The sequence below is a fragment of the Hyperoodon ampullatus genome, assembly GCF_949752795.1.
Source record: "Hyperoodon ampullatus genome assembly, chromosome: 19".
Taxonomy (NCBI): domain Eukaryota; kingdom Metazoa; phylum Chordata; class Mammalia; order Artiodactyla; family Ziphiidae; genus Hyperoodon; species Hyperoodon ampullatus.
The window spans coordinates 52,707,521-52,722,721 of NC_136932.1; the positions used below are offsets into that span (position 1 = coordinate 52,707,521).

The window sequence follows — 15,201 nt, forward strand, 5'->3', positions numbered from 1 at the left end:
AGCAAACCATTCTTTCAATCTGTAAAGTATGGCCAAAAGCTTCAATCACGTTCTAGGCATGTGTTTACTGTTCAGCATTCTGTCTGCACTAGAAGGCGTAGCCAAATGGCACTCTCATTATTTATGATTGCAGCAGCTGGACCTAGTTTTCACAATATTATGAACCCTCCTCTAACAGGCTAAGAACAAAGGTCTTTGTCAAATCTTTCATTTTCACAAGTGAAAGCACACCTGTGTGGGGATTACCCCAAAGCAATAATGAGTTCATTTTTTGCTGAAAAGAGACAAATTTTGATGATAATAAGGGTCCTAATGCTTCGGGCAAAGTCAGCTTTGGGGACCCATAAAAATTATGGTCTAAAAAACCCAACTGGCTCTCCTAAACTGAACATAGAAGTGACCGACCACCCGTGTGGCTCATGAATGTTACAGGGCTCCCTGATGCACCCAACTTGAGTAGCACCAAACTTTAGGAAAAAGACTGGGTAAGAGAGAAAAAATGAAAGCCAGGAAAGGATGAGACCAAAGGCCCCTTATTTAATATTACTTTGCTGAACTTCCAGAAAAATCTTTTAAGTTGGTCTAGGATTTCTTACACACAACTCCACCATATATAAAAAGTTTGTTCAAGCAATTGGCTATTGTGAGGTAATTTTATTCTTTTCTTTGAGATTTTTTTCTAACCCCCAAAATCATGATGATATTTACCTCCCTAACTTATCCTAAACATCCCTACTGAAAGGATAAATCCCACACTTAAAAATTATTAGGGTATTATTCTTCATTAAAACCAGAAATAATAGCACATTAAGTTACATCACTAACAGAAACTGGCAATCTCTCTTCTCAACCTAGAGTGTCTGCATTAAGTCAAAGTACATGGATTTACAGAAAACTACATTAAAGCAGTGGCAGTAAGGGGGAACTACCAATAATGACTTTTTTTAAAAGAAAAACTGGCTGCCGTTTAATATTATCACCCTGTGATCCTAGGCTTCTAAATATCATGTTGCTTTATCACTGAGTGTGAGCTAAGTTGAGTTCAAACTGAATTAGAGAAGATGAGGCCTTAAGTCATTTGCTTGATTTTATCCTAGGAAATGCTATATGTGCACAAAACCAAAAATATAGATTAAAAAAAAAACTTCATATGAAAACATAAGTTTCAAAATATTTATTGAAAAACAATTTACCATGACATTCCTATACCACAAACATACCACAGGACTCTAAATAACCAACAAAAGTATACAAAGCCTATCCTTAAAGTATCTTTGGAGGTATTAAATATATAGGCCCATGAGGATAGAGCTGAGTAACTTAAAAATGTTAGTCCTTGGTCACACAGACTATTTGGTAATTAATAAAGAGGTGCCTCTTGGCATTAGATTGTAATAAACTGGAAGGGGGAGGTGCAGGTGTGCCAATGTACTCTTTTCAAAATTAAAAATAATTCAATTTGAGGATTAAACCCAGGTTTCAAAAACACATAGCTATAATCTTAGGGTCTGGGCTTGCTTCATCTCTTTAGGTACCTCCCCTAGTCAGCACCCACTTCGGGACTTAAAAACACTGGCTCATAACTAACAAGATGGCAAATAACAGTTTTAAACAAGGTTGTATTTAGGAAGTCCAAAAAAGTGTTTAAAATCAAATTTATCTGAAATCTCCAATTACTTTTTCTGTAGTCAATGTGGTGGACAGTTTAGATTTTTTCCCCCTCCCACCCCAACGTGCCTGTTAAAAGAAAACCAAAATTCAGCACACATCCACTCACCCACAGACCACTCCCAGCATTAGCCAGGAGCAACATCTCTAACAGCCAAGTCATGAACCCCTGAAAATAGGGGGGAAAACCCTGATTCTTAACTATAGAGGCACCAAATAGGCCACTATAATAAGAACTGAGGTAACAGCAAAAGACCTTTTTTGTTTCTTGGATTGCTACATGTCACAACTTCTCAAATTTGAATATTACCTCAACATTAAATAACCTGACTGGCTTTAAAAAAAAATCAAAACCCAATAAACAGAAAGATAAGTTAGTGAAATAGATATATCATTAGGGGAATCTTTCCACTTGACTCTTGAATTTCAAATAAAATGACCTAGTTGCACTATTATTTACCATAAACATGAAGGATTTCTAAGAAGACTTGCTGTTTTTCATAATTCCTTTTTCCATTAATCCCCATAAACCACACAGTAACCTATAATTCCCATCTGGACATGAGCTATTTCATGACTTAGCCAATATACTTGCTAACTGTGTTGCTTATTAGGGTAACATTTAAAATGAGGGAGATGGCTGCAGCAGGTATTTATAGACTTGCTTATGGCATTGCCATCTGTGTACCTTCACTAAAATATGCCACTGAAATTGCCAAATTTCCCTAGTTTGGTGTCTATTACATGAATATAATTTTTGCATGATCACTTTTCATTATACATCTAAATGAAATCATTCTACTGATAAAAGTATAGGCAGGGGCTAAAATAATAATCTAAAGCTTCTGGTCCAAATAACCCCTTTCTACATTAGGCTGGTCCTTTTCAGATCCTCCTGGTCCTGTTAGCAAACGCTATCAGAGCATCTTGCATTTTTGTACCCCAAAAAAACACAACAAAACCAAAACAACCAAAGAGTTAAAACTGCTGGTTTATCAGCTTTCCTGTTACTTACAGATCAACACTGGTCCAGTTCAGATGAATCTGACAGTCCTTCCCTTGTAATAGAGCTCTGGAGTGGTTGTATCCACTTCTCTGGGTAAGGTAGCCAAACCTAAGTCTGGATGTCCCTCTTCTATTAGTACTTGTGTTCTTTTCTATACTGCATATAAAGATTTTCCCCATAAAATTTCTTTACAATACAGTATTGAATACCTCCTCAAGGAAGAATTATATGTTAAAAAGTTGTTAAAATCATCCTTACATAATAAGAATGCAACTCTTTTAAACTCTTAAATAGTTTTATTTAGGGATTCTTTTTTTCTTTCAGGCTTTCTGCAAAATGAATTATTTTTTAAAAAGAAAAAAAAAATTCCTGTTGTTTGTTCTACTAGGTTGAAAATATGGGCCAGATTACTTATACATGCGGTACATGCTGAATATAACTGAATATATGCTTATTCCTACAGACACTCTGCAAGATAGGGATCACCCAAATAGGGTCAATGGACTGGACCAGTGTTTCAATGCAAATTCCAGCCCCGAAAAAAACAACATGGTTTTGATTTCACAGTATGAATTCCCTGGAATCTGGGAAAAGGTAAATTAGTTAACTGAGGTCCTCCCTCAGCAGCTCGGTCCCTCAACATTTTGAGAAATCAGGAAGGACTGCACCACTTCTTCAGTGGACTGGGGGCTGGTGTTGACATCTTCAAGAGCATCGGTCACTGAATACTGCCGATCTCGCAGCCGGTTCCAGTTAGACAGAACATTGTGATATTCAAACACTTTCTCGTAATTTCCAACGGAGTTGTAAAGTTTAATGAGACCTCGGTAATCATATTCTAGTCCACTGTAGCCTTCACCAAAAAGTTTCTTCCCTGAAAGTAAACAGAAAAAGAAAGAAAACTCAAATAAATAATGAAATAACAAGTAGTTTCCACAACACAAGCTCAGTTCTTTAAAATAAGGTGGCTTCGCTTTATTCCCTTAAAAAGAATAGATTCAATTCTTTTATCAGCATTCACCAACATAGTGCTACCCATAATCTACCTCTAAGACTTAAAAGAGATCTAAAGAATGGCAGCACCTTCAACAGTAGAAAAATACGTATGCACAAGGCTATTTAGTACAGCATTGTTTATAAGTGCAGGATATTAGAAGCAAATGAAGATTTGTTTCAATCAACTATGGAACATCCACTCAACTATGGAACATCCATTCAAGGCATACTATGCAGCTATAAACAGAGGACGGAGCTCCCAGCTCTTTATGAACTGACATGGAGTCATTTATAGGGTATACTGTTAAGTTAAAAAAAAAAAAGCAAAGTACAAAATAAGTACCAAGAGTTTGCCACCTTCTATGTATAAAAGGGAAAATAAAATATTTATGTATCTGAACATTTGTGCAAAAAGATACACAGAAAATATGGGACTTCCAGGATTGAGCAAGGTAATATATTACGGATAATGAGCAATCTCACATACATGGATATATGATTTATTGGCAAAGGTAGCACAGCAGAGGGGAAAGGACAGTCTTTTGAAAAAATGGTCCTGGTCAACTGTATATCCATACGGAGGAAAAAAAAAGGCGGGGGGTGGGGGATTTGTTTGCTACCTCACACCATAAACAAAAATCAATTTTAGGACTGTGGATCTAAATGTGAATGGTAAAATAAAGTTTCCAGAAGATAATCTTCCAAAAGAGTATCTCCATGACTTTGGGGTAGGAAAAGATTTCCTAAACAGAATATTAAAAGGGTTAACCATAAAAGAAAAGAGCAATATTTGATTACATTAAAATCTAAGAACTTCTGTTCTTTGAAAGGCACCATTAAGAAATAAGGAGTATATGGGGAGGGGGAAGGGTAAGCTGTGACAAAGCGAAAGAGAGGCATGGACATATATACACTACCAAACGTAAGGTAGATAGATAGTGGGAAGCAGCCGCAGAGCACAGGGAGATCAGCTCGGTGCTTTGTGACCGCCTGGAGGGGTGGGATGGGGAGGGTGGGAGGGAGGGAGATGCATGAGGGAAGGGATGTGGGAACAGATGTATATGTATGACTGATTCACTTTGTTATAAAGCAGAAACTAAAAAAAAAAAAAAAAAAGAAATAAGGAGTAGAGACTTTCCTGGTGGTGCAGTGGGTTAAGACTCCGTGCTCCCAACGCAGGGGGCCCGGGTTTGATCCCTGGTTAGGGAACTATATCCCACATGCATGCTGCAACCAAGAGTTTGCACACGGACTTCCCTGGTGGTGCAGTGGGTTAAGGCTCCGTGCTCCCAACGCAGGGGGCCCGGGTTTGATCCCTGGTCCGGGAAGATCCCACATGCCGTGGAGCAACTTAGCCCATGCACAACTACTGAGCCTGCGCTCTAGAGTCCGCGAGCCACAACTACTGAAGCCCATGTGCCTACAGCCCATGCTCTGCAACAAGAGAAGCCACATCGATGAGAAGCCCGTGCACCGCAACGAAGAGTAGCCCCCACTCGCTGCAACTAGAGAAAGCTTGCGCACAGCAACAAAGACCCAACACAGCCAAAAATAAATAAATAAATAAAAATTTTAAAAAATTTAAAAAAGACAGAGTTCGCACACCACAACTAAGGAGCCCGCCTGCTGCAACTAAGACCGGGTACAACCAATCAAAAAAGAAAGAAAGGGAGGGAGGGAGGGAGGAAGGAAGGAAGAAGCAGTAGAGTGAGAGTTATCTGCAACACACTTAACCAACAGATACATCCAAAGTATATAAAGAACTTCTATAAACCAATAAGAAAATGACAGACAAGTCAATATAAAAATGGGGAAGAGTTTTAATAGGCACAACATTCAGATGATGACCACAGTATCTTATTTTGTAATAGGGCTGAACTGAAAACAATTCAAATGTTCCAAATATCCATTAACAGTAGAGTGGATTAAATAATGATATACTAATCCTATACAATATTACACGGCACTGGAAATTAACAAGCAACAGTGATATGAACAACGCAGATGTATCTCACAATTGATGTTCACCAAAAGAAACCAGGCATATAAAAATATACATTGTATGATTTCATTTATATCAAGTTAAGAAACAGGTAAACTGGGTCTATGTTAAAATCAGAAGAAGGGAGAGGATGGGCTGGGGGTAGTGTTTACACAAATATTTAAAAATAACTACTTTTGCCTTTACTTGACACTCTACTGTCATATTTCTTACTAGTGGCTTCAACATCAATAAATAATCTTTAGCAAAATGTTTCAGATGATTTTTGAGTGGTTCCTGGATATCCTTAGCAGCTCTAAACTCACTTAAGTCTTAATAATAACACTTCCCTTTACAACATATGACATGTTGATCTCTAATCAATTGACTAAGAAAATTTTAAAGTAACATACCAATTGCTATGGATCGCAAATAAAGTTTCTCAGCATTTTCATACTGATTCATGTCATAATTATATAAAGAAGCCAGATGTCCCACTGAAAGGGCTACTTCATAATCTTCTTGACCAAGAAGTTGCTCTTTAATCTGAATTGCTTTGATGTGCATTTCTTCTGCTTCCTGAAAAATAATTAAGGTGTATTAACCATTAGATTATACTTTTTCTTATGTCAACAATTCTTACCCCATGAGTTAAGATTCTTCTAAACGCCAAAGACATCTTATGGATGGCATAAGGTAATCTGATCAGAGAACACGCTATATTCTTCCAAAAGTTGCCTACGGGAAGCCTTACTGGTTTGGGGAAGCTATGCACATAAGCTGATGAGAGTAATAGTGTCCTATACCAAAATGACAAAAGAAAACCTGTCCTTGTAATAAAAAATTGTTAGAAGAAATTAACATCAAAATATTCTAAAATGAAAATTTCTTCTTTCAGTTAATACACTCCAAAATTTAATTGAACCTTGTTAAGAAACTCTACACTATGTTATTTTACATAGAAGTACACTTTATTTTATTTTTTTGAGTTTTGACAATTTTTATTCCAACAAACCAAACTCAGGTTAATTGAGGAATGTGTAAACTGATTTTTAGATAAAAATGAATGTCTTAAGCAGTAACTCTCATCCCTTCCTTATTGTGACCCTGTAATGAACAATAATAAGAATCTGTAACCCAAAATTCTAAAAGGGAACTAAATTCAGTAAACTTTTATCACTATAATTAATAACACTTGCAATATCTTATATTTCTTGCATACCTACTATGTGGCAGGCATTCTGCTAAGTGCTGTACTTAAACTACTAGCTAAGAGCTATGTTTTAAGTCTAACTATAATAACTGTTTTAGTCTTTATGGTTTGATATATTTATTTTTCTAGGGTCTGTATTTTTGAATTTTATTTATATTTTGACTGTCTTTTTAAAAAATTTTATTTATTTTTATTTGTTTATGATTTTTGGCTGCAGTGGGTCTTCGTGGCTGCGCGCAGGCTTTCTCTAGTTGAGGCAAGCGGGGGCTACTCTTCGTTGCAGTGTGCGGGCTTCTCATTGCAGTGGCCGCTCCTGCTGCGGAGCACGGGCTCTAGGCACGCAGGCTTCAGGAGTTGTGGCTCACGGGCTTAGTTGCTCCGCGGCATGTGGGATCTTCCCAGACCAGGGCTCGAACCCGTGTCCCCTGCATTGGCAGGTGGATTCTTAACCACTGCACCACCAGGGAAGCCCCTGTCATTTTATACTAGCCATTTTCTCAATTCTTATGTGAAATAATGTAGGAGTATAATAAATGTATACCTTATTATTTAAGATGACTAAAGAAGCATTATTTAAGATTTATTTATTATTTAAGATTATACTTTATTACCTAAGATTATTTAGAGAGAAAAAATATAGTAAAACGTGCTTCTAACCTTAAATTTTCTCATTGACTGATAAAGTCTTCCAAGGTTTCCATAGTGTTTTGCAGTCTGTACATTAAATTCCCCAAAAGCTTTTTTCGCTAGCTGGAGTGAAGACAGGTGCAAATCATGAGCTTCTTGAAGCAACCTCTGTTCAGTTTCTTTATTATGACAGTCAATTGCAATCTCCTCTAAAATAAGTGCTGAATAAGAAGGCAATAAAATTAGTGCATTTCCAAACCATGTACCAAAGCTATTCAGAACATAAAATTTAAAACTAAATTTTACAAATGTTAGTTGTATATACTTATATATGCTTATGGTTTAGAACCATAAACCATATCCCATACCACAGAACTGGTAAAGATGAAGGTATTCCATTTTAATGAAAAAATACACTTTTGGGGTCATTCTATTTTGCACAGTATAATGAATTTCAAATTTAAGAAAAACAATGGTATACAACAAATTATTTTGCAGAATTACTCTCTATTTTACCAGACCTGTTATGCTTTGCTGATGTGAATTTGTTGTTTAAGCAAATACAAGGAACACAAGAATAAAGAGGCATATTTTTTAAAGTTGTGAAAAAGTTGTCAAGGAGTACCTAAGCACTGTTGAAAATTTTGAAACCACGCTTTGTAAGTTATATAACCTTTAACCAAATACAACTAAAAGAACTGGTTTCCTCCTAACTCACTTGACCAATCAAACCAGTCAAGAAGATAATTTAACTTCAAAGTCCCATTCAAGACCCTCAAATTCCATTTAAAGTCTTAAACACACATATTCTTTTACCAGGCAATTTTATTTCTAGGAAAATTGTCCATGTGCACAAAAGTAAAAAGAGATTTAGTTCACTGTAGCATTTTTAAAGAACAAAAGGTTAAAAAACAATTTAAAGGTCCAATAAGACAGGTGAGGTTAAGAACATTAGAAAACAAGATACATACCTACATGTACTGAAATGGGAAAATGTTGATAATATATTAATTGAACAAAGCAGATTATAGAACTAAAAAAAATTATTCACTCATTTCAGCATTTGAAGAAAGAAAAGTCTAAAAAAATATTTACCAAAATGTTGATTCTGGATCAATGAGATTTCAGGTAACTTAATTTTTTCTCTTTTCTAACTTTTAATTTTTTCTCTTTTCTAACTTTTAATTTTTGACATTAATCATGTATTACTTGCATGACTTTAAAAATGCAAACCTAGAGGGGAGGTAAAACCCAGTTCCAGAATTAAGGTAAAAGTTATCCAACATGCATGGAATTACCACATGGGTGACCCAATCATGTTGGCAAAATGAAAGCCTTGGTAGTGATTTGCAGAAGAGTTAATAAGAAAAGAAGAAAGTGGTATGTGGTAAGAGCCTTAAGGGTAACCTGATATGAAACTGAGTTTCAGAAGCTTGCATGATAAAACTGAAGGTATGAGAAAAACCCATCTTAAGTTTCCTACCCTTGTCACTGCACAGTAATGATTTGTGATTCTTCCATCCTCTCCTCAAAAGAAAGGACTGAATGAATAAATGAATGAGTGAAAGGAAAGAGAGGAAGGAAGGTAGGAAAAGGTAAAGAAAGAGGCAAAAGAAATGTATTCTGGCCTATCAACAATGTTATATGAGAGACGTGAACAACCTTTCATTATGAACCACCGTAAATTCTTAAGAGTTGTAGGCAAATACTTTAAATCAGTGAATTGGCTATTTTAGTAATATGCAGTCTAATCCTGAGGAAATAAACAAATATCCCTATTTCATACCATATACCATCGATTTTAAAGTATCAGAGTAGACATCTATTATAATTGACAGCGAAAGAAATCTTAAAAAAAATATATATATATATATAGGAAACTAGATTACAAAGGGTACCTTTCACCCTCTTTGAAGAAGCCAAAAGAAGATGATCTTCAGGTAGGATGTGGGTAATGATACCAATAGCTCTTTCTGCATGAAATCTGCAATACAGATAGATATACTCTGACATTTCTTTTAAGTTACAAATAATTTAAGCATTTAAAAAAATCACAATTTATAATACTGAGAGAATTTCTAAAACTATCTGTGGAAAAGGACCAGTTTTTTGTTTGTTTTAAAGTTCCAATCTTTTGTAGACTGAACTTTTAAACATCCAGTGGATTCCCATCTCCCTCAGAATCAACTGTGAAGTTGCTATCACAGCCTATAAGGCTCAATATAATATGATCTTTCACTGGGCTACCTGTCTGACCTCATCTCCTACCATTCTCAGAAACAATCCCCTCTTTTCCTTCCAGGCACACAGGAACTGCAGTTTTCTGAACACGCAAAGCACGTGCTCACCTATGACTCTTGCATTCGCTTTACTGTCTCTCTGTAATGGCTGTCCCCTGAATATCCACATGGCTTACCCTCACTGAAGTTTTTCCAGACCAGCCTATACAAAAGACCCTAAAAAATCTACCATCACTCTTTAAACTCTTAGCTTACTTTATTCTCCTTCATAGCATGTATTCTCACCTGACATGTTTGGTTATTTGTTCATGGCCCATCTCGTCAAACAGAAGGCAAGCTGTTTTGTCTATTTTATCTGCCAGATCCTCTCAAACAACTCCACGCCTTCTATTCCCACCTTCCAGGTAATCATAATTTTCTCAGATCTGTCTTCCAGTTCACTGTCTCTTTAGTTGTGTCTAATCTGCTGTTTAACTTGTCTACTGAGTTTTCATGTCAATGACTATTTTCCAATTCCAGCTATTATAATGTTTTTTATAACAAAAGTGCTTATTAAGACAATTCATACCAACACAATTCACCCATTTAAAGTGTACAGTTGAAGGTTTTTAGTATATTACAGAGTTATGTACCCATCACAATTAATTTCAGAATATTTTCGTCACCTCAGAAAGAAACCTTGTGCCCCTTAGGAGTCACTTCGTTTTCCTCCAACTCCACCAGCCCTAGGCAACCACCAACTTACTTTGTTTCTACTTGTTTGCCTGTAACTAGATAGTTCATATAAATGAAATTATACAATATGTGGTCCTTTGTAACTCGCTGCTTTCACTTAGCACAACGTTTTAAAGGTTCATTCATGCTGTAGGATGTATCAGTTGTTTTATTTTTTTAATTGAAGTATAGTTGATTTACAATGTTGTGTTAGTTTCAGGTGTATGGCCAGGTGATTCAGTTATACATACATATATATCTATTTTTTTTCAGATTCTTTTTCCCTTATAGGTTATTACAAAATACTGAGTATAGTTCCTTCAGTTGTTTTATTTTTAAATCTGCCTTTTTTTTTTCATTTTCCCTCCAGAATATTACTGATTCCTTCTTTTGTATCAGCACCAGCACACTTTTTCTGTAAAGGGCCATATAGTAAATACCTCAGATTATGTGGCTACACTCTGTCCCAAGTACTCAACTCTGCTGTTATAGCATAAAAGCAACCATAGACAATACATGAGTGCATGAGCACTGCTATGTTCCAATAAACCTTTATTTTGCCTTCAGGCCATAGTTTGCCAACCCATTTTATATCTTTAAACATTTAAGAAACCTTACTTTATAGTATCAGCCATAAAGTTCTGTTAACTGATATTTTTAGTGTTCTAATCTTGATCATTATGTCTGCTGACTCACCCATGGGGGAAATGTTCCCTTATTTAAATATTTTTTATGATGAGTTCATCTCAGGTACAGCTAGATCTATGGGAAGTCTGTATGGCTTGGATGGAAGGTTAATTATTTCCAAGAGTTTTGCATTTTCTCCTGAAAAGCATCCCAGGAGAACTAGCAGTCCCAAAGTGCTTCTTAATGTTTTCCTCAGTTTGGGGGTTCCTGCATGCATGATGCCCAAACACAACGTAGACATCTATACATTATAAATTCCCCTGTGAGGCTCCTTTTTTTTTAAAACTGAGGGCCCAACTTAAGTTGGACAAATTTACATGTCACCTCTCTTGCCAGTGGGCAGTTTATTTCCCTAGTCTACTCTTTCTCCGAGGGTGTAGCCTTGATCTTGGCTGCATGTGAGGGTTTCATTTTTAAGCCACAGCTTCCTATGGGCTAAATGCCTTGTCTCTTAAACCCAGGATTGCTGTTCAACCAAGGTTACAGAAACGTCTAAGCCTTCTAAGCCTTTCCACCCCAGAACGCTCATACTGTAGATCATGCCTACCCTTTTTGGATTTTAGTCCATTACTGGCCCTTGGGGATTTCTTCTCTCTCTTACAAGCTCAGTTATGCATTTAAAAAGATGATTGTTACATTATTCAGTATTTCTGCATGTTATAAGCAAGTTTTTAGGTTAAGTCTGTGATTTAACCAGACGCTACTGTATTAGTCAATGAAAAATTACTGAAGGAGACACTTAAAAAATAAGTCATGTTCTATATGGAGATATATGTCTCAACATTAAACCACATAAGATCTAAATAAATGGCTTATAAATTGATATGATTTTAAATGACTCCAAGAACATTTTAGGTATCTTGTTCAAGTTCCAGGAGGACAAATTTAATCCATAAGATACACTGAAAAGTATTGTATTAGGAAAAAACAAAACAAAATATAGCAACAGTATTTAATCCCTCACTGAAAAGGAAAGTGGAACTTACAGTGCATTGTCAAATTTCCCAGAGCTATACTGGTGAACATAAGAAGAATAAGCCAAGTCTTCATGAGCTGTTGCTACATGGATATTTTTGCCACCAAACACTGACTGCCGAATGTCAAGGGCTGCCTGAAAGAGTCAAGAGAATAACTGGTAATACTGTGAATCCTTAAAAGACACTACCCAGTTAAATTAAGCATCCTAGTAATTTAAATATATATTCTATATACTCAATCCCATCAGTTTTGAAAAAAGTCCTGCTGTATTTAAATCACAACAGAACATAAAATTCACCTACAGCCTGATTTTCTAAAGAGTAAGTCTGACTTAAAAGGCAATGGTTTAATAGCAAAATCATTCACATGTCTTAGGAATTAACATTAGCATTTTCCTCTATGTCCTCTTCGGAAGTAAACTATAAAATCAAGGATACCTTGTCCAGAGTGATGGCATAACACCTCATTTTCCTGAGACTGACTGAGGTAAAGCCTAAAATAACTGCTATCAAGCCTCCTTGCTACTACAAAGGCAGCTATAATGATTTGTGCTAAATCAACAACAAAGACAAGCCATCATCTCGGTAAATGAAAAGTGGAAAACTACTCCTAAATACTGACCCACAACCCCCGAACTTTTTTCCTGGATGATTCTCTTTAATTCCTAAAACATTAAGTTTTAAGCCTTCTAGGTATTATTTAGTAAAATAATGGAGTACCATATATGAGGAAGGGCTCAGAAAGAGTTATTTTTAGATAGTGGTTTATACATCACAAATTATAGGTCAGCAAGTCAATTTACGTGAAAGAAAAAAAGTGTAACTATTAACATACCTGATAAATTGCAACAGACTGACAGATATTATCTACATTGAGTAAGTAGAACCCATAATCTAGCAGTGTATCAGAATATTTTGGGTGTTTGGATCCAAAATGATCCCTATAAAAAGATACAAAACTATTAGGATATAAAGTAGAAAGAAACAATTTGAAATGGTATTTTTAATAACAATCACCTACCGTGCCAAATACACTGCATGCTTAATTAACTGTTCTGCCTTCTTAAATTCACGTTTTACAACACAAGCCTAAAGATAAAGTGAAAAATTGTTAAATAACTCTGAAACAGTTAATTAGTGTGTTGAAAGAAGTGTGGCTTATATTGATATAGTCAAACTATAATGGTTGAAAAAAGCATCTTCAAACATAAATAGAATGGTTCTATTTGTAATTTCTTTCCTTCCAAGTATTTGAAAATTCCATTATAAACAAATCTGTACATATCCTGGGAAATTACAAAACTTAAAATTTTGATAGTCATGCCCAGAACAAACCTGTTATAACAAAGTTACCTTTAAAAGCTGGTATATTCCCATCCTTACATATTATTAAAATAGAGGCGGGGAGGGTTCACCATATTATTTTCAAAGGTATTTATTTATATCCTCGTTCTACAGTGGCTTACAACTATTTTGTAGTTTTCCATCTAATAACTTTTAAATGAACAGAATTCCAAGTATTCCTATTACTTCTTAAAATATTTTGATTCATGAGAAAGCCAGTGGTCTTTAACTGTAAATATTATTTGCATACAGAAATGTAAATCTTGCATATATATTAAGCTGTCTTTATATTAAATGTATATTCAATGTTTTAAATTAATTAAAAACATATTAATGTCTCCTCTAGCTCTAATAATAACCTGAATATTTATGCTGTTTACTTGCTCTAAAATGACATATTTCATAAATTTCACAGAAATCTTAAACTCTTCTAAATCTATAATTTTAGAATAATTCTTCTAATTGAAATTTCCATAAGTAAAACCAACCAAAATGGAATATTCAAAACTGAAAAACCTCTGGGTAGAAAGAGTATATCTGAAAAGTACATTAATGCTTCAAAGCCTCAGTGTACAAAAGCAGCAATTTTTAAATATTACTAAATAGCTTCAAAGACTTAATGCATTTTTTTTTTTACAGAGTAAGAAGAAACTAGAGAAAAAAATCAAATAAGTATTGCCTACCAAGTCAAGGAAAAAAGCTATCACACTGTGACACTGCCAATACTATGACTAAAAGATTTAATACCAGGCTATTTTTTAGGAGAAAAGTGACGAAAGCCCATACAACTATGACATAAGGAATTCAGGTTGCTGTAAAGGTTTAAGAAGAAGCCAGATTTCTAAAACTGAGCAGAGAAACTTAGAAAATAGACTTTGTTATCCATGAGTATGCAATTAGTAGGTTAATTTACACACATTTAAAGCTTACTAAATCCTATAATCCATTTAATAATTTCAACATTATATTCACCTTAGAAGCTTGTCTTAAAACATCCACCACGACTTTCACTGGTAAGCCTGTTGTGATTTCTTTCATTGCCTCAATGCACCATTTGTATGCCTAAAAAATATTTACAGAAGAGCAAAACCTGTGATATATCAAATTGACAATATTTAATGAAGTGATTATGAATTTTTCCTGCAGGCTTACAAGTACTTGAATAAGAACACATACAAAATATTTACACTTAAAATTTTCTCTCAGAGGCTGAGTCTTCTTGAAAGTGTAAGTTTGTTACATTTTTCTTTGGATATGTGACACATATTCAGGAAATCAGAGGCATGTTCTTTGTGGCCCAGAAGCCTTTGCACATACCGTTCCCTCTGCCTTAAAATACATTCCCCTCCGCCCTCCGACCCCTTAAACCACCTAAGTTGTCCTTCAGGTTTCAGCCCTAGATTAGGCTTCCTGTACTTTCCTTCCCCTACTGTAACACTTATTATTTTGTATCTTAATTGCCTGTTTAGTTGAGTGCTTACTTTGTGCCAATTATTGTTCTAAGCACTTTATGTGCACAAACACATTCAACTGACACAACACCCCTTTGAGATATGTACTATTATTATAGGAAAACGAGGTGCAGAGACGTTAAGTACTGGGCAATGTGCTGGCACATAGGTATCTATTGGGGAGCACAACAGAAAATGTCCTTCGTCTCCTAGTGCTTAGTGGGGAAAAAAAGCAAAATAAATTACTTTAGATAGTAAGAACTGCTTCAAAGAAACAAAATAATATTATGAAGGGAT

At 35.3% G+C, this 15,201-nt stretch overlaps 1 protein-coding gene across 1 annotated transcript in view; it reads right to left on the reverse strand.

Moving 5' to 3' along the window:
- Positions 1-3,208: 3,208 nt before the first annotated feature.
- APPBP2 (amyloid beta precursor protein binding protein 2) overlaps positions 3,209-15,201 on the reverse strand; it is a gene marked incomplete at its 5' end in the record, with an annotated part of 60,902 nt that continues 48,909 nt past the window's right edge. Inside the window, 8 exons of the mRNA XM_079725092.1 lie at positions 3,209-3,548; positions 6,065-6,230; positions 7,522-7,712; positions 9,390-9,475; positions 12,119-12,243; positions 12,945-13,050; positions 13,131-13,198; positions 14,426-14,515. Coding sequence (XP_079581218.1) covers positions 3,295-3,548; positions 6,065-6,230; positions 7,522-7,712; positions 9,390-9,475; positions 12,119-12,243; positions 12,945-13,050; positions 13,131-13,198; positions 14,426-14,515 — 1,086 coding nt within the window. The 3' untranslated portion in view covers positions 3,209-3,294. The remainder of the gene's footprint in view (positions 3,549-6,064; positions 6,231-7,521; positions 7,713-9,389; positions 9,476-12,118; positions 12,244-12,944; positions 13,051-13,130; positions 13,199-14,425; positions 14,516-15,201) is intronic.